This window comes from Thamnophis sirtalis, unplaced genomic scaffold (assembly GCF_051295495.1).
Source record: "Thamnophis sirtalis isolate CommonGarterSnake01/CBP01778 unplaced genomic scaffold, rThaSir2_p1.2 scaffold_2, whole genome shotgun sequence".
Classification (NCBI taxonomy): domain Eukaryota; kingdom Metazoa; phylum Chordata; class Lepidosauria; order Squamata; family Natricidae; genus Thamnophis; species Thamnophis sirtalis.
The window spans coordinates 44,190,517-44,214,751 of record NW_028261382.1 but is presented as its reverse complement, the minus strand read 5'-3'; the positions used below and the strand labels follow the sequence as shown (position 1 = coordinate 44,214,751).

Here is a 24,235-nt window from a genome sequence, read left to right as displayed (position 1 = left end):
CTGCAGGTAACTCTCCCTCTTCCTTTTTCTCCTCCTCCTCTTTTCTTCCAGCTCTTCCGGGAAGTGCGAATAATGAAGGTTCTGAATCACCCGAATATAGGTGAGAACGCCAGCTGGGAGTCCCTCCCCCCCCCCGTTTCCCCCCTCCCTTCCAGATGTGACTCTTCCTTATCTGCCTGTTGTGATGGGAAGCGGCAGATGGGCCTGGCCTATCAAGCATCGCCCCAGACTTTCCTTGCTCTCAAACATCTGGATTTGCTGCCTGGAGCTTGAGGAAGTTCGTTTCCAGCACATCTGGGAATGAGTGACATAAGCAATGTCGCTTCTCCGAAGCCATCTGGGAAAGCTGTTTTTCCTGGGTGGGGGGTCTTGTGGCAAGAAAGAGGCGCTGGGTGGATTCAGGAGGGTCTTGAGGACACCTCAGCCTGGCTAACCCACCATGGGTTGACCGCTAGTAATCCTCGACTTACAACTGTTCGTTTAGTGACGGTTCAAAGTTACAGCGGCACTGAAAAAATGTGGCTGACCACCATTTTTTTTACACTTAATGACCATTGGAGAATTAACGACCCCATAATCCCTTGCGGTGTGGAGTGTGGGCAACTGAATGGAGCTAGTGAGAGTGTTTACTGGCCAGATGCCCTTCCTGTCGCCGATGAGGAGTTTTGTTCAGTAGATATATGGAGAATTCCCATGATCAAAATTCAGACGCTTGGCAACGGACTCCTATATACAACAGTCACCGCATCCAGGGGTCATGTGATCCTCTTTTGCGACCTTCTGTCAAGGGGGATACCCGATTTGCTTAACAACTGTGGCTGTGATTCCCTTAACAATCATGGCAAGGAAGGTCGCAAAATGCGGCAGGTTTGATTGAACTAGTGTCTCGCTTAGCGATGGAAATTTGTGGTCGCAAGTCGAGGACTGGCTGTAATGGCTTCCTCTTAACCCGCAGCCATGTTTCCTCTTCCTGCGACAGGTATTTCGAATCTCACACTATTTCCCTCCCTCTTTTTGCCTTTCAGTTAAATTATTTGAAGTCATAGAGACGGATAAGACGCTGTACCTCGTCATGGAGTATGCCAGCGGAGGTGAGTGCGTGTCGCTCCCCACCTCCCCACCCCAGTTCCAGATCCCAGGAATCTAATGGCGTTTGCAAACTTCACATTTTAGAATAGAATAGGATTCTTTATTGGCCAAATATGATTGGACACCCAAGGAATTTGTCTTCCGTGCAGAGGCTCTCAGTATACATAAAAGAAAAGATACATTTGTCAAGAATCATAAGATACAGCACATAGTGATAGTCACAGGGTAATAAATAATAAGTCAAAACAATACTAGGAAACTAAATAAAATAATATAATCGTAAAGATTCAAGCAACAAGGTTATCGTTGTAAGTAGAGAAGGAGATGGGTAATAGGAAGGATGAGAATAGTAATAGAGCCTTAGTAAATAGTTTGACAGAATTAGCAGAAGGATGGCAGAGAAAGAAGGAAAGAAAACTGGGGAGAGAATGGAAAAGAGAATAGAACAGAACAGAACAGAACAACAGAATAGAATAGATTAGAATAGATTCAGTATAGAATAGGATGTAGAATAGAATAGATTAGAGAAGATTCAGAATAGAATAGAATGAAGAATAGAATAGAATAGATTCAGAATAGAATAGAATATAGATTAGAATAGAAGAGACTGTAGAATAGAATAATTAGAATAGATTCAGAATAGAATAGACTGTAGAATAGAATAATTAGAATAGATTCAGAATAGAATAGAATGTAAAATAGAATAGATTAGAATAGATTCAGAATAGAATAGAATGTAAAATAGAATAGAATGTAGAATAGAATGGAATAGAATGTAGAATAGATTAGAATGGAATGGAATAGAATATAGAATAGAATAGAATAGAATAGAATTCTTTATCAAGTGTGATTTGTCTTTGGTGCAGATGCTCTCAGTGTCCATAAAAGAAAAGATACATTTGTCAATCATAAGATACAACACTTAGTGACAGTCATAGGATAATACGTAATAAATCAAAACAATACTAGCAAACTAAATAAAACAATATAAATCGTAAAGATTCAAGCAACAAGGTTGATGTCATAAGTGGGAGGAGGTGGGTAATAGGAAGGATGAGAAGAAGGATAGTAATACAGTCTTCAGTAATACAGTTTAAGCCCTAATGCTGTTAGCTGGATTTTATGCTTAGCCTGATTCTTAATAATTACTTAATATTTAACAAAATTAAGTAAATGCGCGTACAGGTAGCCCTCGACTTACAGCGGTGTGTTTAGTAACCAAAGTTACAACGGCACTGAAAAATAGCGGCTTAACAACCATTTTTCGCACTTACGACCGTTGCAGCATCCCCATGGTCACGTGATTTACATCCCGATGCTTGGCCACTGGTTCATATTTACGACGGGGTCACGCGATCCCCTTTTGCGACCTCCTGACGAGCAAAGTCGGTGAGGGAAGCCAGATTCACTTAACAACCGGGTGACTTGACTTAACAGCCGCGGCGACTTCACTTAACAAAGGCTGCAACGAAAGTTGTAAAATGGGGGCCAAACCTCGCTTAACAAATGCCTCCCTCAGCAACATAAGTTTGGGGCCGTCGTAAGTCGAGTCTAAAGTAAAATTGAATCCACCAAAGCAATGAGCAAGTGATTTCTCCCAGAAAAATACAAAAAGGCAATTTTAAATCTGCTTTTTTGGGGGGAACTTAAAAAATGAGGGAGGGGGAGGGCGGAACACCCCTTGTCCTTATGACCAATGATTTCTAAATTGGGGAGGGTTTTTTCCTCCCCCCCTTCCCCCTTTGCTTCTGCTGCGTTGAGTGGCCCCTGGAGGCATCAGACGGTCTTCCTGAGGATGCCATATGGTCCATTAGGGATAACAAAAGTCCTTGCCACAACAGATGGCCGAAAGCTATCCTCCCCCCCCCTCCCCAAATTCTGGTCCCTGGGTACCTGGAGATGGCAGGGCTGAGATAAAATTAAGACAGCTGGTTGCAGAGGAGGGCGGTGGGGGGGGGGGGGCGGACACGACTGCATTTCCTGGAGAAAGCCAGGTGGGGACCGAGGCCCACCCAGGCAGAGATTGGATGAGCCCCTCCTGGATCCGCCTGATAGCAATAGCGCTTAAACTTATATCCCGCTTCATAGTGCTCTTACAGCCCTCTCTAAGCGGTTTACAGAGTCAGCCTATTGCGCCCCCCCTCCCCCAACAATCTGGGTCCTCATTTGACCCACTTCGGAAGGACGGAAGGCTGAGTCAACCTTGAGCCGGTCAGGATTGAACTGTTGGCACTGGGCAGAATTAGCCTGTAGTAGTAATCACAAGGAAGGAAGGAAAGGAAGGAAGGAAGGAAGGAAGGAAGGAAGGAAGGAAGGAAGGAAGGAAGGAAGGGCATAGCAGTTAGACTTATATATCGCTTTACAGTGCTTTTACAGCCCTAAGCGGTTTACAGAGTCAGCCTCTTGCCCCCCAACAATCTGGGTCCTCATTTGACCCACCTCGGAAGGACGGGAAGGCTGAGTCAACCTTGAGCCGGTCAGGATTGAACTGCTGGCTGTGGGCAGAGTTTGCTTGCAATTCTGTGTTCTAACAAGGAAGGAGGGCGGGAAGGAAAATAGCAATAGCACTTAGACTTATATACCGCTTCACAATGCTTTTACAATCCTCTCAAAGTGGTTTACAGAGTCAGCATACCCCTGATTTATATGCCATTTTTGTTCCAAATGAAGAGACAGCTTCATTCATATCTCTCTCTGTCTCTATCTCCCTCCCTCTCACTCTCTCCTTCCTGCCTTTCTCTCTCTCCCTCTCTCTCTCCTTCCCTCCCTCTCTTCTCCCACTCTGCCTCTCTCTCTCTCTCTCTCTCTCTCTCTCTCTCTCTCTCTCTCTCTCTTTCTCTTTCTCTTTCTCTTTCTCCCTCCAGGTGAAGTCTTTGACTACTTAGTGGCTCATGGAAGAATGAAAGAGAAGGAAGCACGGGCAAAATTCCGACAGGTTGGTGCTGCCCCCTCCTTTTATTAACCTGTGAAAAGCCAAAACCAGTCAGGGGTGTGTGATCTCTCCCACCATTAACCACCTAGCAAAAATTCCGAAAGCGGAATTTGATGATCACGGTGCCGGTGGTGGTGGGGTGGGGTGGAAATCCATCCAAATTTTGCTCCTGGTTGAATTTGGCTCCTTGACCAAAACTCACCCCTTAGGATCCTCAGGTTGATAAGCACAACTTTTTGAATTTTGAAAAGCTTGGGAGGTTGAGGAAAAGGAAGGTATTGTTCCAAGATAGCAATAACTTCCTTCTGGAAAAGTTGTCCTCCTTTGCTGGCCTCCCCAGTTGGGTGGGGGACAGAACAGTGAATAAAAGAGACAACCAACCCCCCCCCCACCTTCTCGACCCACCCAAAGCACCATTTTTAGTCTAATGTTCATTGGCCGATGGGACTTGTGGGTGAGGGTTTTTCCTTCCTCTAGTATGCAAAAGTGTTTATCACCGTCTGTTCTTCCCCCCCAAAAGCACGAAGCCGATTCCTGGTCCCGATAAAACCCCTTTTATTAAACGAATGTGAATTCCTCTCATTCACATTCAGCCAAGGCCTGGCAAACAGTCTTTCAAAGGAGTATTTATGACCACAGACCTTATCTATCTTGGAAAGTTGCCATGTCAATATTTTGCCAAATGAGGTGCTGTGCGAGGAAAGACTCAGGGCACAGAGTCTCTGAGATTCACGGACAGATCTTCACACTCCTGAAACGAATCTAACCACCAAACAAACGAATTGTCTCCGGAAAAAGCCCCCTCCCCTTTCGCTCCTCTTTTATGTCCTGTGAGAGGGGCCATTCACCGTCCACCTGTGGCTTTACTCCGAAGTCGGCCCTGATTTCTGAGCTGTTCTTTTCTTCTGGCAGCTCTGTGTATGCGCACACTGGGAACAGGCTCCAGCTGTTCTTCTGCCTCACTGATGTCTGAATCCGAAGGCAGCTGATAACTGTCAGACCGCCCTGGCCCCCTCTCTGCCTCCGACACAGAGCCCTCCTCAGAGCCTTCCCCAGACTCCAGGACTGGCCCAGGTTCCTCCCCAACCCTCCTCACTGTCCGAATTGGCTGCCAGCTGTGCTGGCAAGCCACAACACAGTCCTACTCTTCACCCAGACGTTGACAGTGCCATCTTTTTAAAAGCTTTTTTTTTTAACGTCCCTTATCTCCCCTCCCAAACCAGAAAGCAAAATTATCACGGAGGAATAGCACATTCATTGCAACAACCATTTGAGTTAGGGTGCAAACTCCTGACCCTCATTTCTCAGGGCTCATCTCAAAGCTGGACTTCCCCACTGCCTTTAATTCCCCCTTGTTATGGGATTCCTGGTTTAAAGGAGAGGATGTTAAGTTCCTCATTCAGCCGTCTTTCGGAAACGCCCGTTCTCAGCCCCCAGGCCGGAGAATCCCCTCTCTCTTGGGGGGGTCGTCCCTGCCTCCTTCTCCTTTCCTTATAAAGCCGCCTTAAGCAGCTGGTATCACTTGAGTCACACGCGAAAATCTGAAAATCGATTCCTTAACATTAGTCATACATCAAGATCGAGTTGGATATTAAGACCCGGGGGGTGGGGGAAAGGACTTGGGAACTGAACAACGGTGGGCGGGAGGAAGAGGGAGCCTCATTGGATCATTGCTGCAAGGACTTTGCGCCCCTCCCCCAGGAAAAAGTCAACACCTCCCACCCACTGCACAGACCTGCTTTTCTGGATGCTGTGTGCGCGCGAATGATGCAACGATGAATCCTAATCTATGCAGCTCTTTTTGAATAGAACAGAATAGAATAGAATAGAATAATTTATTGGCCAAGTGTGATTGGACACACAAGGAATTTGTCTTTGGTGCATCTGCTCTCCGTGTATATAAGGAAAATAAAATAAAATAAAATACATTCATCAAGAATCATAAGGTACAATACTTAATGATAGTCATAGGGTACAAATCAGCAATCGGGAAACTATCAGTATCAATATAAATAGAATAGAAGGGAGAATACAATAATAGAATAGAATAGGAGCAGAACAGACAATACTAGATAATGGAATGGAATAGAGGAGAGATAGAAAAGGAGAAGAAAAGAGATACAGAGTCGAAGAGGAATGGAATGAAATAAAATAGAATAGAATAGAGTAGAATAGAATAGAATAGAATAGAATAGAATAGAATAGAAAATAGAATTTCTTTATTGGCCAAGTGTGACTGGACACACAAGGAATTGGTCTTTGGTGCATCTGCTCTCCGTTTATATAAGGAAAATAAAATACATTCATCAAGAATCATAAGGTACTATACTTAATGATAGTCATAGGGTACAAATTAGCAATCGGGAAACTATCAGTATCAATATAAATAGAATAGAAGGTAGAATACAATACTAGAATAGAATAGAGCAGAACAGACGATACTAGATAATGGAATGGAATAGAGGAGAGATAGAAAAGGAGAAGAAAAGAGATACAGAGTCGAAGAGGAATGGAATGAAATAAAATAGAATAGAATAGAAAAGAAAATAGAATTCTTTATTGGCCAAGTGTGACTGGACACACAAGGAATTGGTCTTTGGTGCAGATGCTCTCAGTGTACGTAAAAGAAAAATAAAATAAAATACATTCATCAAGAATCATAAGGTACAATACTTAATGATACTCGTAGGGTACAAATTAGCAATCAGGAAACTATCAGTATCAATATAAATAGAATAGAAGGTAGAATACAATACAATATAATACTAGAATAGAATAGAACAGACGATAATAGATAATGGAATGGAATAGAGAAGAGAGAGAGAAGAGGAGAAGAGAAGAGATACAGAGTCGAAGAGAAATGGAATGAAATAGAATAGAATAGAATAATTTATTGGCCAAGTGTGATTGGACATACAAGGAATTTGTCTTTGGTGCAGATGCTCTCAGTGTACATAAAAGAAAAATAAAATAAAATACATTCCTCAAGAATCATAAGGATCAACACTTAATGATAGTCATGGGGTACAAATTAGCAATCGGGAAACAATATCAATATAAATCGTAAGGATTTGCTTTCTTGGAAAAGTCACTACCACTCCGTATCCACTTCTTTGCTCCATCCTCCACCTTTAACTTCGATGACAGGGGAGGGAGGGCACAGCCCCCAAGAGGGTTTGAAAAATATCGGGGTAGAGGCGATACCTGAATGAAACCGGTTACCCTGAGGCCGAAATTGCCGTTTTTCACCCTCCTCCTTCCCTTTTCCCTTCCAGATCGTTTCTGCTGTGCAGTACTGTCACCAAAAATTCATTGTACATAGAGACTTGAAGGTAAGTGGAACGGGAAGGAAGGCCTCCGTTTACCCACCTGCCGGAGGTCACCCTTTGCCCAAAGCAGAGCTCAGAATCCGCTCAGCCGAGTCCCACTCTGTTTTAGCAGGGGAGCGCTAAAAAAAATTGGAACAAGGTTCTAGTCCTCAAGATCGGAGCAGAACCTGAAGGGCTCTCAGGTGGAGACTGAAGAGACACGCCAGCGCTCCCCCAAAGGGGGCTCCTGACCCACCAGCATCGTCTTCTCTCTCCAAAAGGGGCTTGGGGCTTTAAGGGTGCCCCCCTAAACTGCAGAAGCCACCCTGGCAGACGAGTCTGCCAACTGCATCGCCCAAGACAAGGCATTGGCGCTGCAGCCAGCTCTTCTGCAAAATAGGTTCAGCCCAAGAGAAAAAGGGCCCTTTCTAGATTTCTAGAGTCGTTGGGACTCCAGAAAAAGTGCAGAGAAGAGCAACGAAGAGGATTAAACACACAAAGAACGGTTGCATGAACTGGGTGTGTCTAGTGCCATGATGGCAGGCGTGCCAGAGTTGGCATTCAAAGCCCTCTCTGTGGGCACATGTGCTGTCGCCAGCTGCTCTTTCGGGCTGAAAAACGGCTGAAAAACGACCCCTAAAAACCTGGTTTGGGGCCATTTTTCAGGCAGTTTGGGGGCAGTTTTCATCTATTTTTCAGGCCAAAAATGACCTGAGAACGGACTGAAAACTCGCCTGAAACAGGCCATTTTGGGGCCACTTTCAGGCTGTTTTTGTCCCCCCCAAAAAACAGATAAAAATGGGCCAAAACAGCCTGAATAATTGCATGAAAACCAGCAAAAAAACAGACACGTGTGCGCTGGCCAGCTGGTTTTGTGGTTTTCTGCCCGCACATGCACACACATTCAAAAGTGGGCACTCGAAGCTGAAAAGGTTTTCCATCACTGGTCTAGTGTAACAAAGAGAAGGATGAAGAGGTGACAAGATAACAGAGTTCCAATATTTGAGGAGCTGCCAATCCCCTAATCCTCTTGCTTGCAACGGCCCCTTCTCAATTTCTCCCCTCCACACCCACTCCCTTCTCTTCCTCTCCCCCAGGCAGAAAATCTGCTCTTAGATGCCGACATGAACATCAAGATTGCAGACTTTGGCTTCAGCAACGAATTCACGTTCGGCAACAAGCTTGACACGTTCTGCGGGAGCCCCCCGTACGCCGCGCCCGAATTGTTCCAGGGCAAGAAGTACGACGGGCCTGAGGTGGACGTCTGGAGCCTCGGGGTTATCCTCTACACACTGGTCAGCGGCTCCCTGCCCTTCGATGGGCAGAACCTCAAGGTACCTCCACTTCCTGCTTTGGACAGGAAGGGCGTTGCAGGAGGGAGAGGCTGGGGTGGGGGACATGAACGATGATTGGCAGTTCACTCCCTTCTATCCGGGGCATGGCGTATAAAGCGATGCTCGAGCAGGGTCCCCAGGATTGTCTGGGATTCTGCACTTCTTCTTCACGACCTCTTTTCCTCGTTACCGTCTGGGAGGGGGCTTCGTGGTACCCAAAGCAGAACTTCTACATTCAGTCACAATTTTGTTCCATGTAGCATCGATTTCGTACTATCAAGTTTCCTTTTTCCATTATGAATTCAAAGCGGGCAGAGTTAAATATTTATCTATATACATATGCAAAAATGGCTGTGTGCGTATGTGCGTGTGTGTACCAGCATAACTCTGGAACGCCTTGACCGATTTCAACCAAACCTGATACACAGATGATTTATTCTCTGGAAACAAATACTGTGGGGGTAAGACATCCCTTACACCCTCGGGGGGTGGGGTGTTCTGCTAAGATGCAGCCTGCTGTGCCTTTAAATGGCTTCTACCGTACTGCCGCAAAATGTCTTCTACTGTCCAGCGCAGTGGAATTGCCGTGGTAAGGGCTTCACAGTACTCCACAAGGGAGCTCCTTCTGGTAAGGGGGAAAAACCAACATTAGAAATTACGTTTGGTCCGGACATTTTCCTCCTATAAATAAATATCCGGGCAATGCCAGGTTTTTAGCGTGTGTGTGTGTGTCTGTGTGTGTGTTTGCATTGAATTGTATTGTATTGTATTGTATGGGTGCAGGTATATATGTGTGTATGTACATAGCATGTGTATATGTTTGGGTAGATATATACTTTCTCTAGAAAGGAGACATCAGGATTTCATTTTTAGTGTGCTCACAAAAAAATGACAATGAAATTATCTAAGGAGACAAGCTGAACCCACTGACTTCTCCGTGCCCCGGTTTTGATTTTAATTCATCATCATCACCTTCATTTAACGACCCCCATAATCCATTGCGGGGTGGAGTCTGGGCAACTGAATGAAGCTAGCAGAGTGTTTTAATGGCCGGATGCTACACCTGTCACCAGTGTGGAGTTTTTTTTCCCCAGCAGATATATTCTCAGTATGCCCAGGGAAAGAAATCTCCGCTTCTACCTAGTATCGAACTCGCAGCCTCCAGCTTGTGAGGCGAGAGCTCCACCTCAAGGCCACCTCACCACTCCCTCCGCCCCCCCCCCCAATTTTGATTCAATGGCATCTGGAAAAACCCACCTCAATATTTATCGATTTGGATTGGGTTGGATTTTCTGTAGCTTCCCATCTCAGCAAATAGCTCTGGGCGGCTCACAATTCAGAAACACACCCTGAAAATAAGCCCTCCCTGGATAATAAGCCCAATTTGAGTGCAAATAAGCCCTCCCCCACAAAATAAGCCCTCCCCAAAAATATTGTAACACAGCAGCAGGCGGGAGGTGACCACACTTGCCGCCTTCTGCACCTCAAAAATAATAAGACCTCCCCGAAAATAATTCCAAGTGCTTATTTCAAGGGGGGGGGGTTCAAAAGAAAGTAAGACCCTGTCTTATTTTGGGGGGAACCCGGTACAGGAAGTCCTTGACATAACACAGTTCATTTAGCAACCGTTCAAAGTTAACAACGGCACTGAAAAACAGGACTTGGGCCCCTTTTCCACACACTTGACAGCCGTTGTGTCGCCCGGGGTCACACAATTTCCCTTTTTGCGACCCTCTTGCAAGCAAAGTTGGTGGAGAAGCCAGATTCTCTTAACGACCGGGGTTACTCACTTAACAACTGCAGTGGTTCAGTTAAGAACCGTGGCAAGGAAAGCGGTAAAAGCGGGCAAAAACTCACATAACCAATGTTTCAACAGAAATGTTTCGGCTCAAATGTGGTCGTAAGTTGAGGACTACCTGTGCCATGTCTGGGGAAGTGAATAGGAAGGGCCTTTTCTGGTTGGGGGAGATTCTCAGTCATCATCCAGGTTGTCTCGAAGGCGCTTTTGCAAAAGGCAGTTAGACTTATTTCTTTTCCCTCTTTCTTTTCCTCCTCCGGAAAAATAAAATATTCCAGTTGCCTTTTGAAAAAAGCACCTTTGAGAAGGGCTTTTCCATACTCCGAGCAGGAGCCGTCTCTTTTTTTAATCAAGAAGGAGGGGAAAAAGAGACAGGGAAACACAATATATTGCAATTAACATCTTTTTTAAAAACCCACTTAAGATAAAGCTTCTAGCTCTCTTGAAGGAGAGTGTGCACGCCTGCACGAGTGCTTTTCTTGTCCTGCTTAAAATAAATGTTTGTGTCCCCCCCCCCCTTTCTCCTTTTGCAGGAGCTGCGAGAACGGGTTTTGAGGGGGAAGTACCGCATCCCCTTCTACATGTCCACGGACTGCGAGAACCTGCTGAAGAAATTCCTCATCCTGAACCCTAGCAAGAGAGGCACTTTAGAGGTGAGCACCGGGAAGCGGGCCTTGATGAAACGCACATGAAATCTGGTACCACCACCACCCGCCTTTGGAGTTTCTCGGGACACACACACACACCCAAAGGATCCTTGGAGATCAAGAAAGGAAAATATTTGTAGCTCAGAGTGGAAAGGAGGGATTTTTGATGCTCTGTGAGCTCAGTGGTTTTCTTGCAGACGTTTCAAGACCCAACTAGGCAACCTCATCAGTGCCAGAAGGGAAGAAGGATTTACTCTCTGCAAGCAAGCTATTCATATATAAACAGTGCTTTTCTAGAACTGATGATGTTACCTAGTCGGGTCATGAAACGTCTGCATGAAAACCACCAAGCTCAGAGAGCATCAAGGACCCCACAATTCCCTCCTCCCCATCCTCTATTCTGCAAATCCTACTCCCTTCTAGCACTGACCTTCCCAACAAGCGTCATAAATACAAGTCACTTGGCAAGTGTCTGGATCACGTAACTACAGGTGTCAAGGGACGCGGTGGCTCGGGGGCTAAGACGCTGAAGCTTGTCGATGAGAAAGGTCGGCAGTTGGGCGGTTCGAATCCCCAGCGCCGCATAACGGAGTGAGCTCCTGTTCCTTGTCCCAGCTTCTGCCAACCGAGCAGTTCGAAAGCACATAACAAAATGCAAGTAGGAAAATAGGAGCCACCTTTGGTGGGAAGGGAACAGCGTTCCGTGCGCCTTCGGGGTTGAGTCGTGCCGGCCATATGACCACGGAGACGTCTTCGGACAGCGCTGGCTCTTCGGCTTTGAAACGGAGATGAGCAGCGCCCCCTAGAGTCAGGAACGACTGGCACGTATGTGCGAGGGGAACCTTTTACCTTAACCACGGGGATGCTGCAACGTTCGTATGTGTGAAAATTGGGTTCTACGTTTTTCCAGTGTTAATTGTTGAACGGTCACTCAATGAAGTGTCGTAAGTGGAGGACTGCCGGTGCTTGGGGGAAGCCCCTGACTAGGTTGGTGTCTTTCACAAACATAACCAGTAGGTGGAGTTCACAGAACACACACACGCATGCACACTCGGCCTGGTCCACGAAAGACACAGTGGCTGTGGTCAATGGGTGGGTGGCTAATCTTGGCTAACCTTTCTGGGACTTCCAAATGTCAGCCTGTTTGGTGAATCGTGGTTCCGTGTGTTGTGTGAACGGTTAATGCAGTCAATCGTGTGTGTGTGTGTGTGTGTGTGTGTGTGTGTGTGAGAGAGAGAGAACCCCTGCTCGCTTCGGGGTTTAATCCCCGAAGCGAGCAGCTCCCAGGCTAAGTACCAACCTCAGGGCTCTTTTGGCAGCCACGTGGCTGGGCAGGAGGGCCAGCGTCCATCAACCAATAGTCCAGATCGTGAGGTGCCCAAAGAGGGACCCTTCCTCGTCTCGCCTGCTGTTCTCCAGATTGTTGGGATGCAGTTAATCAAAGCTGCTTTTGGGGAAGTGAAGGGTTAATCTTGCGCGCTCCCCCATGGGAAGCCCAGCCATGGCCTTTCCTGGGCTCCACTGTGCAAAATTTATCCTTGTCTCTCCTCTCCTTCTTCCCTTCTACTCATTTCCTTTCTTTCCTTTCCCCCTTTCCTTCTTTCCTTTCCTTCTTTCCTTTCTTCCTTTCCTTTCCTTCTTTCCTTTCCATTCCTTCTTTCCTTTCCTTCTTTCCTTTCTTCCTTTCCATTCCTTCTTTCCTTTCCATTCCTTCTTTCCTTTCCTTCTTTCCTTTCCATTCCTTCTTTCCTTTCCTTCTTTCCTTTCCTTTCCTCCTTTCCTTCTTTCCTTTCCTTTCCTTTCCATTCCTTCTTTCCTTTCCATTCCTTCTTTCCTTTCCTTCTTTCCTTTCCTTCTTTCCTTTCTTCCTTTCCTTTCCTTCTTTCCTTTCCATTCCTTCTTTCCTTTCCTTCTTTCCTTTCCATTCCTTCTTTCCTTTCCTTCTTTCCTTTCCTTCTTTCCTTTTTTCCTTTCCTTTCCTTCTTTCCTTTCCTTCTTTCCTTTCCATTCCTTCTTTCCTTTCCTTCTTCCTTCCTTTTCCTTCTTTCCTTTCCTGCTTTCTTTCCTTCTTTCCATTTCCACCTTTTCTTTTCTTTCCTTCTTTCCTTTCCTTCGTTCCTTCTTTCTTTTCCTTCTTTTGCTTTCCTGCTTTCTTTTCCTTTCCTCCTTTCTTTCCTTTCCTGCTTTCCTTTCCTTTCTTTCTTTTCCTTTCCTTCTTTCTTTTCCTTTCCTTCTTTCCTTTCCTCCTTTTCCTTTCCTGCTTTCTTTTCCTTCTTTCTTTCCTTCTTTCTTTTCCTTTCCTACTTTCTTTTCCTTCTTTTGCTTTCCTTCTTTCTTTTCCTTCTTTCCTTTCCTCCTTTCTTTTCCTTCCCTTCTTTCTTTTCCTTTTTTCTTTCCTTCTTTCCTTTCCTTCTTTCTTTTCCTTTCCTTCTTTCCATTCCTCCTTTCCTTTCCTTCTTTCCATTCCTCCTTTCCTTTCCTTCTTCCCTTCCTTTCCTCCATCTTTCCCCTTCCATTCCCTTCTTCTCCATCACTGGACGTTTTCAGGAAGAGACTGGATAGCCCCTTGTCTGAAATGGTAGAGACTTTCCTGCTCGTGTGGGGAGTTGGACTAGATGGCCTTCAAGGTCCCTTTCAACTCTGTTATTCTGCGTCCTGTATTCCTCTCCTCCCTTCCCCTCCAGTTGCAGCATCCCCACGGTGATGTGATCCAAATGCAGGTGCTTGCTAACTGGTTCCTATTTACGACGGTCGCAGTGTCCGGGGGGGGGGGTGTCATGTGATCCCCTTTTGCAACCTTCTGACCACCAAAGTCAACGGGAGGGCCCGAGTCACTTAACAACCGTGTTAGTAAATTAGCAGCTGCAGTGATTCACTTAACAACGGTGGCAAGAAAGGAGAAAAAAAAACCAGACTTAACTGTCTCGCTTTGCTGCATAAACCTGGACCCCGGTTATGGTCGTAAGTCAAGGACTACCTTATGATGGTTACGGAGTCGTGGGCCGGAAGCCAAGAGCTCGCCCATCCCCGGATTCGTTGCTCAATTGACCTTTTTGCACAATGCCTGGTTCAATCCCAAGTCCATCGTGACCTTGCAAATTTAATTTCGTAATTAGCGGTGGGAAGGATAAAAAAAACCGAAACAAAACGAACGCCGGTTCCTCCTTTTTGTTACCCGGGCGATCAATCACGGCCGTGAATAGCGGCTGATTTCAGGATCAGAAAAGGCCTCTTCGCACTTCAAAAGGACCGAAAATTGGGGACAGGGTGGGTGGGTGGGTGGAGGGACACGAAGGTGATTCAACGTAAGTCTTCAGCGAAAGCAACAGGAATCCTGGCTCCCTTTGGTTGTGTTATTGTGGGGTTTTCTTTGTTACCTTTTAAAGAGCAAGACAGTGATTGGGAATAACATAAGAGGCCCAGCTGTAGTGATTACCCAACAATGGCTTATTGTTAATCCTGGGCAAACTTAGCCAGTTGCGGTTTAACAGAACATTACGACAAGAATTGGAAGGGATGCTGGGCACGGCTAGTGAAGAGAAGGACCACGGGAGACAGATAGCAGTCTTCCAATATTTGAGGGGCTGCCGCAGAGAGGAGGAAGGGGGTCGAGCTATTTTCCAAGGCACCCAAAGGCCAGACGAGGAATAATGGATGGAAAATGAACAAGGAGAGATTCAACCTAGAAATAAGGAGGAATTTTCTGACAGTGAGGACAACTAACCAGTTGCCTTCAGAAGTTGTGGAAGCTTCGTCACTGATGACTTCAAGAGACTGGGCTGCCCTCTGTCAGAAATGGTGGAGGGTCTCCTGCGGCAGGGGGGTTGGACTAGACGACCTCCAAGGTCCCTTCCATCTCTGTTAATATGAATCTGCCTAAGATGATCAAATGCCTAGAGACTAAAACATACGATGAACAGTTGCTGGAACTGGGCCTGGCTAGTCTAGGGAAGAGAAGGACCACGGGAGACAGGGATAGCAGTCTTCCAATATTTGAGGGGCTGCCACAGAGAGGAGGAAGAGGGTCAAGCCATTCTCCAAAGCACCCGAAGGCCAAACGAGGAAGAATGGATGGAAACTGAAGGAGGAGAGATTCAACCTGGAAATAAGGAGGAATTCCCCAACAGGGAGAACAATCAGCTCCCAGAATTCCCGAGCCCACTTGAAGTCCACACACGTCATCAAAAGGAGCCATCATCCCCGTGTCCCATCCCCGCTCTCTGCAGTTCTAACGCCTGCCTCTCCTTATTCCCCCCCCCCCCCAGCAAATCATGAAAGACCGCTGGATGAATGTGGGTCACGAGGACGATGAATTGAAGCCTTACGTGGAACCTCTGCCAGACTACAAGGACCCACGGCGGACAGGTACAACGTTAGGAAGGGGTAATGGACTAGGCCAGGACGTCCAGCGCGTGGCTGCGGGCCAGATCCGGCCCACAGGGTGCTTAGATCTGGCCCACGGGACCCTCCCGTGTTGCTTCTGCCAGCAAAAATAGAGCCTGAGGGGGGGCAGATGTCACAAGCAGGCCCCCTGAGCTCCGTTTTCGCTGGCAGAGAGCTGCAGGAGGCCATCGCAGCCGAAAACAGAGCCCTGATGATGTGATGTCAAGCTGGCCATGCCCCCTCATAGGGTGCTGGCCCGTGGGACCATCCCATGTTGCTTCTGCCAGCGAAAATGGAGCTGGGGGGTGGCCCAAGGCAAGCGCCTGAGCTGTTTTCGCTGGCAGGAGGCCATCGCGGCCGAAAACGGAGCCCTGATGATGTGACGATGAGCTGGCCACGCCCCTGCTGGCCATGCCCCTCCCCGCCCCGGGTGCTTAGATCTGGCCCGCAGGACCGTCCCGTGTGGCTTCTGCCAGCAGAAAATGGAGTTGGGGGCGGCTGCTTGCAGGTCCCCCGAGCTCCATTTCGCTGGCAGAGGGCTGCAGGAGGCCATTGCAGCCGAAACGGAGCCCTGATGATGTAACGTCGAGCTGGCCATGCCCCTGCTGGCCACGCCCTCCCATAGGGTGCTTAGATCTGGCCCGCGGGACCGCCCCGCGTTGTTTCTTCCCACGAAAAGGGGGTGGGGGCGCAAGCAAGCCCTGAGCTCTGTTTTCACTGGCAGAGGGCTGCAGGAGACCATCGCGGCTGAAAACAGAGCCCTGATGATGTGACGTCGAGCTGGCCACCCCCCTCTTTCCCCTCAAGGTCAAACACAAACCTGATGCGGCCCTCAATGAAATCGAGTTTGACACCACCACCACCCCCGGGTTGGGCGATCCTCATTTGATTGGCTAGACGGGATGTTCCATCTTCTGAGCAGCTGGGTGTGTGTGTGTGTGTCTTTCCTACAAGACGGTCTTGACTCTCCTCTTCCTCCCCCTCCTCCCTCCTCCCCCCCCCCCCCCGTTCTTCTCCTTCGCCCTCCAGAGCTCATGATCTCTATGGGGTACACCAAGGAAGAAATCCAAGAGTCCTTAGTCAGCCAGAAGTATAACGAAGTGATGGCAACGTATCTGCTGCTAGGTTACAAAAACTCAGAGGTGAGTGCGAGGCGGAGGTGTGTGTGGGGGGGGGGGGGTTACCCACGTGCACCGAGCTTCTGAAGGGCGACCTGCAGGGTGGTTGCAGTCCCGAAGCAGGCAGCCTGATTAGTCACGTTGTTTTTCTCCTGTTAAAAAGTAAAGCTTTTGCATTTACGTTGAGACTCTGGAAAGAGTGCAGGGAAGGGGAACCAAGAGGATTAGGGGACCGGAGGTTAAACGGTTGCAAGAACTGGGGATGTCTAGTTTAATGAAAAGAAGGACCAGGGGAGACAGGATAGCAGTCTTCCGATATCTCAGGGGCTGCCCCAAAGAAGAGGGAATCAAGCTATTCTCCAAAGCACCTGAAGGTAGGACAAGAAGCAATGGGTGGAAACTAATCAAGGAGAGAAGCAACTTAGAACTAAGGAGAAATTTCCTGACAGTGAGAACGAATTAAATCAGTGGAACAGAAGTTGCCTCCAGAAATTGTGAGTGCTCCATCACTGGAAATTTTTAGAAGAGATTGGACAACCGTTTGTCTGAAGTGGTTAGGGCTTTCTGCTTGAGGAGGGGGGTGGACTAGAAGACCTCCAAAACACCTTCCGTTATTCTGATGAATCCAAAGGACTGGGGGGTGGGGTGACCTGATAGCAGAGTATCAATATTTGGGGCGCTGCCCCGAAGAAAAGAGGGTCAACCTATTCTCCAAACCGCTTGACAGCAGGACAAGAAGCAACGGAGGGAAACTAACCAAGGAGAGAAGCAACTTAGAACGAAGGAGAAATTTCCTGGCAGTGAGGACAATTAACCAGTGGGACAACTTGCCTCCAGAAGTTGTGAATGCTCCAACACTGGAGGTTTTTAAGAAGAATCTAGACATCCATTTGTCTGAAAGGGTTCTCCTGCTTGAGCAGGGGGGGCTGGACTAGAAGACCTTCAAGGTCCCTTCCATACTATTATCCTGCTAATCCTGCTGAATGCCTTGAGCAGAAGCTTCCAACTTGATCTGTGCACATGGCAACCCAGTGCCAGCGCCTGCTTCCAGAACGGGCAGCGCCATCCACCCACCCCTGGGCTCCTTGGCTGCTGCTCGTTGCCAAGGATCCATATTAGAATTTTGCAGCTGACATGGCTAAACGTGTGGTTGACAGGTGGCGCGCGGCTGAATGCAACGGCAAGCAAGGCCTATACCTGTTTTTGTCATATCGCTGTCGATCACCGGACAAGAGAATGTGATTCTTTATTTCTTAGCAGCCTTCCGGTCCTCGTATATGTCTCCTAAGGAAGTTTTCCCTGCAGTTTTGAGTTTTCCACGCAGCGAGTTTCAAAAGCTCTTTTTGTTCATAAATCCTCTGCCTGGAAATTAAAAAAAGAAAGAAAGAAAGCCAAGGAGAACAGGCAGGGTTAAAATGCCTTTTTGGATGGAAGTAATGTAAAAGAAAGAGGGAGGGGGAAAGGAAGGGAGGGAGACGAGAGGGTGGGAAAGAAGGAAGGAGATGAGGTGTGAATGGAAGGGGAGGAAGGGAGAAAGGAAGGAAAGGAAAAAAAGGAAGGAAGTGATGAGGTATGGATGGAAGGAGAAGGAAGGAAAGAGGAAGAAAGAAAATTAAAGAGGAAGGAGATGGGTGGATGGGAGGGGAAGGAAGCGAGAAAGAAAGGAAGGAAAGAGAAAAAAGAAAGAAAAAGAGAAAGAAAGAGGAAGGAAGGAAGTAGATGAGGTGTGGATGGAAGGAGAAGGAAGGGAGAAAGGAAGGAAAGAGAAAGAAAAAAGGAAGGTGAGTGGATGGAAGAGGAAGGAAAGCAGAAAGAAAGGAACGAAAGAGAAGGAAAGAGAAAGAAAGGAAGGAGATGAGATGTGGATGGAAGGGAAGGAATGGAGAAAGAAAGGAAAGAAAGAAAGAAAAAAGAAAAAGGAAGGAAGGTGTGGATGGAAGGGAAAGAAGGGAAGAAGGAGAGGGAGATGGGGAGGGTGTCATAAAAGAAGGAAGGGTGAACTTGAATGAAAGTTTTGCCGAGAACATACAAACTAACGCAAACTAATCGAAAGTAAGAGGAAACAAAAAGTGCAGAAAGAAAGAAGGAAAAAAGAGAAGGAAAGAAGGGAACTCTTTGCACTCGCAAAAGAGGCGGCGGTTACAAAAGAAAGCCCCCCCCTTTTTTTTTTCATTCATCCGTTGTCTGTCCGGCAGCCCCAGTGTAAACTTCTCTTGTTCCTCCACGGAGGGAGGGGGGAAACCCATTTTTGCTTTTTTTGGGGGGTGGGGGAGCTCTGCTTCCAAGCCGCCTCTGAGCTCTGGAGCTTTTCCTGATTCCCCCCCCTTTCCTGCCCCCCCTCCCCCTGGCTCTTCAGCTTGACAACGACAGCAGCACCCTCAAACCTCGCCCCCCCAGCCTGAGCTCGCCAACAGCACGGTCCCCTCCCCTTCGCACAAGGTACAGCGCAGCGTCTCCGCCAACCCCAAGCAGCGCCGCTTAAGTGACCAGGGTGAGTTTCTTCCGCTTCCGCGCTCCCCCCCTTCATTCTGGGCCACGCGGGGAAATACCTCATCTTACTCCTTTTCCCTTCTTTTCCCCTACGACGACAAACCTGTGAGGTGGGCTGGGCTGAGAGAGAGAGAATGATTGGCCCACAAATCACCCAACCAGCTTTAAGGAAGGGACTAGAACTCACCGTCTCCTGGTGATTGCCCCCAAGCCACCCAGCCAGGTTTCATGGCTAACACAGAACCAGAACTCACTGCCTCCTTGTGATTGGCCCAAAGTCCCCCAGCTGTTTCATGCCCAAGGAAAGGACTAGAACTCACTGTCTCCCAGCATTATAGATAGACAGGTTGATGTTGTGGTGAAGCGGGTGGCCTAGGAACCAGAGACAGGGAATTCTAGGGTTTTTGGACATAAACGCCAGCTGGGTAGTTCGGCCAATGAGCAGGAGACGGTGAGTTCTAGTCCCGCCTTAGGCATGGAAGCAGGATGGGTGACTTTGGACCAATCCCTAGGAGACGGTGAATTCTAGTCCCGCCTCAGCCCTGAAAGTCAGTTTGGAGACTTTGGGTCAATTGCTCGGAGATGGTGAGTTCTAGTCCCGCCTTAGGCCTGAAAGCTAGCAGGGCAATTTTGGGCCAATCGCCAGAAGGCAGTGAGTTCTAGTCCTACCTTAGACACGAAAGCTGGCTGAGTGACTTTGGGCCAATCCCTCTCTCTCTCAGCCCAACCCACCTCACAGGTTGTTGTGGTGCGGAAAATAGTGTGTGTGTGTGTGTGTTTGTGTGTGTGTGTGTTGCGGTGTTAGTATTCAGCCCCCACCTTGGGATCGCCAAAGGGATGCGTGTGTGTGCACACACGCATGTGTATAAATGAGTGAAAAGGCAGGACAAAAATAACAACGATAATATTAGTAAGAGTAATTTTCTTTTGCACTTTTGAGTCTTGGATGTAAATCGCCTGGAATCTTTTTCCGTTTGGCTGCCTTAAAAGTGCCTCGTTGTCCTCGAGGTCCCACCTTTGGGAGGGTCTCAGGTGTTTGTGTGTGTGTGTGTGTGTGTGTGTCAGTGGTGGGATTCATCCAGTTCGCACCTATTCAGGAGAACCGGTTGGTAACTTTCTAAGCAGTTCGGAGAACCGGTTGTTGGAAGAAATCTCCTTTGTTTTTTTCCCCACTTTGCAGGGCTAATCCTGTAAGGAAGGCAGGAAGGAAACATTCTGGTGTTGTTTCTAGCCTAATCTTTATTGCCCTGCTTAAAGAAACTGCCTCTCTGGTTAACCCTTGTTACATTGGAACGGCTAAGTCGAAGCGCCCATCGATGTGAGTGATGTTGAGTTGGCCACGCCCACCCAGTCACATGACCACCAAGGCCCACTTACCTAGGTGGTCATTAGGGCAGAGAACCGGTTGTTAAATTATAGCAATAGCAGTTAGACTTATATACCACTTCATAGGGCTTTCAGCCCTCTCTAAGCGGTTACAGAGTCAGCATATCGCCCCCAAACAACAATCCGGGTCCTCATTTCACCCACCCTCGGAAGGATGGAAGGCTGAGTCAACCCTGAGCCGGTGAGATTTGAACCGCCGAACTGCAGAACTGCAGTCAGCTGAAGTAGCCTGCAGTGCTGCATTTAACCACTGCGCCACCTCGGCTCTTTTGAATCCCACCACTGGTGTTTGTGTGTGTGTGTTTTCTTTTGCCCCTAAAGGACAGCCCTTGTTCCTCCCCTCCCACCCTCCTTCCTGCATCTCCCTGGCACTCACTCTCTCCTTGCCGTCTGCCCGCAGTACCCAACCTCCCGACGTCCACCTCTTACTCCAAGAAAACGCAGGCTGCCAACGCTGAGAACAAGAGGCCCGAAGAGGAGAGAGAGGCCGGGCGCAGCAAGGCTGGGAGTACTGTCAAAGTGCCCGCCAGCCCCCTGCCCAGCCTGGAGAGGAAGAAAAGCACCCCCATGCCCTCTACGGTGAGTGCCCTCACACACACACACTGTAACCGCCTGTCCAGCGTAGCCGCTCGGGAATTTCCTTCCCAGGTAGTCCTCAACCTACGACCCTAATGGAACCCCGGATTTCTGTCCTCTTTAAGACACGGCCGCCGTCAGTCGAGGCTAACCTGATCTTAGCACCTGTTTTGCGGGGTCGTAAAACGAGCTCAAACGGCCACAATGTGAACCCCAACGTTGGCCATAAAGCAAGCCTATTGACTGGATATTATGCACTAAAAAGTACGGAAACCATCAAAAAGCCTCCTCTAAATCAGTCAAACTGTCAGTAGCCACGTTCTCTAAAAATGGTTATTTAATTAGTAGTGGGGATATACTTGCGTTGAACTTCAGAACTGAGTTATAAATACCTTTTGGGGGGGGTGTCCGTTGTAGCTTCAAATGGTTGCTAAGCAACTGGTCGTAAGTTGAGGACTACCTGTATTGCTGTACCTGTATAAAGTACTGTACTACAGGTAGTCCTCGTTTTAACGACCACAATTGTGCCCAACATTATGTGGCTCAGTGGAAATATCGGCGGAGCGCGTTGTGCCTCCTTTTACGACTCTTCTTGCCACTGTTGTTAAGTGAATCACTAACTGTGAAGTTAGCCGCACGGTCGTGAAGCAAATCTGGCTTCCCCGTGTTGAGAAGGTCGCAAAAAAAGGGATCATTGACCCCGGGGACGCTGCGCCCGTCATAAACACGAACCGATTTACCAAGCATCTGAATTTTGATCCCACGATCCTGGGTCGTAAGTGCGGAAAAAAACAGTCCCTTTTTTAACTTTGAACGCGGCGACTCAACAAAGTGTTGTTGTAAGTCGAGGACTACCTTTTTCCTGGATGTGAAAGGCTGGAAAGCTACGCCCGTCCCTCACTTGGCATTTTTTCTTCCTCTGCAGAAGCGTCCTCTCGACCAGCACAAACCGGAGCCGCAATTCGCCCATGCTGGACCGAGCCAGCTTGGGTCAGAACTCGATACAGAACGGCAAAGATAGGTAAGGAGGAAGAAGAGGAGGAGGAGGAGGAGGAGGAAAGTCGGCCTGCCCACCACAGAAGTTGCCCCATCTCACCCAGGAACAAAAGTTTCTATTTAAAGCAGGGGGGGGGTCTCCTCCCTTCCCCACTTTTTAAAGATTTGCAGACTTGGGTATTAAAGTTAAAACTTATTTTTCTTTTTGAATTTTCATTTATACATTTTTTCCCCTTTAATATACACAAGTTGCTTAGTCAACGGTGTATGGTGTGAGTCCATTTACTTTTGCAGAAGAATAATAATCGTTCTGGTAATAATAGCACTAATAGTAATAGTAGTAGTACTAATAATAATGATTATTTATACATAAAAATAGAAGGGCTCAGGGGCTAAAACGCTGAGCTTGTCGATCAGGAAGGTCGGCAGTTTGGAGGTTCGAATCCCTAGCACTGCATAACGGAGTGAGCTCCCGTTCCTTGTCCCAGCTTCTGTCAACCTAGCAGTTTGAAAGCATGTAAAAAAATGCAAGTAGACAAATAGGAACCACCTTTGGTGGGGAAGGGAACAGCGTTCCGTGCGCCTTTGGCTTTGAGTTATGCCGGCCATATGACCACGGAGACATCTTCGAACAGCGCTGGCTCTTCGGCTTTGAAATGGAGATGAGCACCGCCCCCTAGAATCAGGAACGACTAGTATATATGTGCGAGGGGATCCTTTACCTTTTATATATAAAAATAGCCTTTCATCATTTCTTTTAACAGTTTTTACATAACAGGTTTTTTTATTCTTTGTTATTCTTATTGGTATATAGTTGCAGTGTTATGTAGTGTGTGTTTATGTATGTATGTATGTATGTATGTATGTATGTATGTATGGATGGATGGATGGATGGATGGATGGATGGATAGAGGATAGATACAGACAGACAGACAGACAGATAGATAGATATAGGGGATAGATGATAGATAGATAGATAGATAGATAGATAGATAGATAGATAGATAGATAGATAGATAGATAGATAGATAGATAGATAGATAGATATGGATGGATATAGAGTATAGATAGAGGATAGATGATGGATGGATGGATGGATGGATAGATAGATAGATAGATAGATAGATAGATAGATAGATAGATAGATAGATAGATAGATAGATATGGATGGATATAGGGTATAGATAGAGGATAGATGGATGGATGGATGGATGGATGGATGGATGGATAGATAGATAGAGATAGATAGATAGATAGATAGATAGATAGATAGATAGATAGATAGATAGATGATAGATAGATATATAGATATAGGGTATAGATAGAGGATAGATAGATAGATAGATAGATAGATAGATAGATAGATAGATAGATAGATGATAGATAGATAGATAGATAGATAGATAGATAGATAGATAGATAGATAGATAGATGATAGATAGATTAGATAGATAGATAGATAGATGGATATAGGGTATAGATGGATGGATGGATAGATAGATAGATAGATAGATAGATAGATAGATAGATAGATAGATAGATAGATAGATAGATGGATGATAGATAGATAGATAGATAGATAGATAGATAGATAGATGATAGATAGATAGATAGATAGATAGATAGATAGATAGATATAGATAGATAGATAGATAGATAGATAGATAGATAGATAGATATAGGGTATAGATAGAGGATAGATAGATAGATAGGAGAGAGGGAGAGAGAGATATAAATAGGAGAGAGATTAGATAGATAGATAGATGATAGATAGATAGATAGATAGATAGATAGATAGATAGATAGATAGATAGATGATAGATATAGGGTATAAATAGAGGATAGATAGATAGATAGATAGATAGATAGATAGATAGATAGATAGATGATAGATATAGGGTATAAATAGAGGATAGATAGATAGATAGATAGATAGATAGATAGATAGATAGATAGATGATAGATATAGGGTATAAATAGAGGATAGATAGATAGATAGATAGATAGATAGATAGATAGATAGATAGATAGATGATAGATATAGGGTATAAATAGAGGATAGATAGATAGATAGATAGATAGATAGATAGATAGATAGATAGATAGATAGATAGATAATAGGTAATAGACAGAGAGACAGATATAGAGGATAGATAGATGTAAATGTAGATATTGGCA

The 24,235-nt window shown here is 46.6% G+C and overlaps 1 protein-coding gene across 1 annotated transcript in view; it reads left to right on the top strand.

The window, feature by feature from the left end:
* Nucleotides 1-22,235, top strand: part of LOC106544876 (serine/threonine-protein kinase MARK2) — a 112,142-nt gene extending 89,907 nt beyond the window's left edge. The window contains 12 exon segments of the mRNA XM_087705239.1: nt 52-100; nt 1,026-1,091; nt 3,954-4,024; nt 7,297-7,353; nt 8,427-8,663; nt 10,995-11,114; nt 15,374-15,473; nt 16,521-16,633; nt 18,966-18,998; nt 19,001-19,100; nt 20,886-21,064; nt 21,990-22,235. Coding sequence (XP_087561365.1) covers nt 52-100; nt 1,026-1,091; nt 3,954-4,024; nt 7,297-7,353; nt 8,427-8,663; nt 10,995-11,114; nt 15,374-15,473; nt 16,521-16,633; nt 18,966-18,998; nt 19,001-19,100; nt 20,886-21,064; nt 21,990-22,082 — 1,218 coding nt within the window. The 3' untranslated portion in view covers nt 22,083-22,235.
* The last annotated feature ends 2,000 nt before the right edge of the window (nt 22,236-24,235 follow it).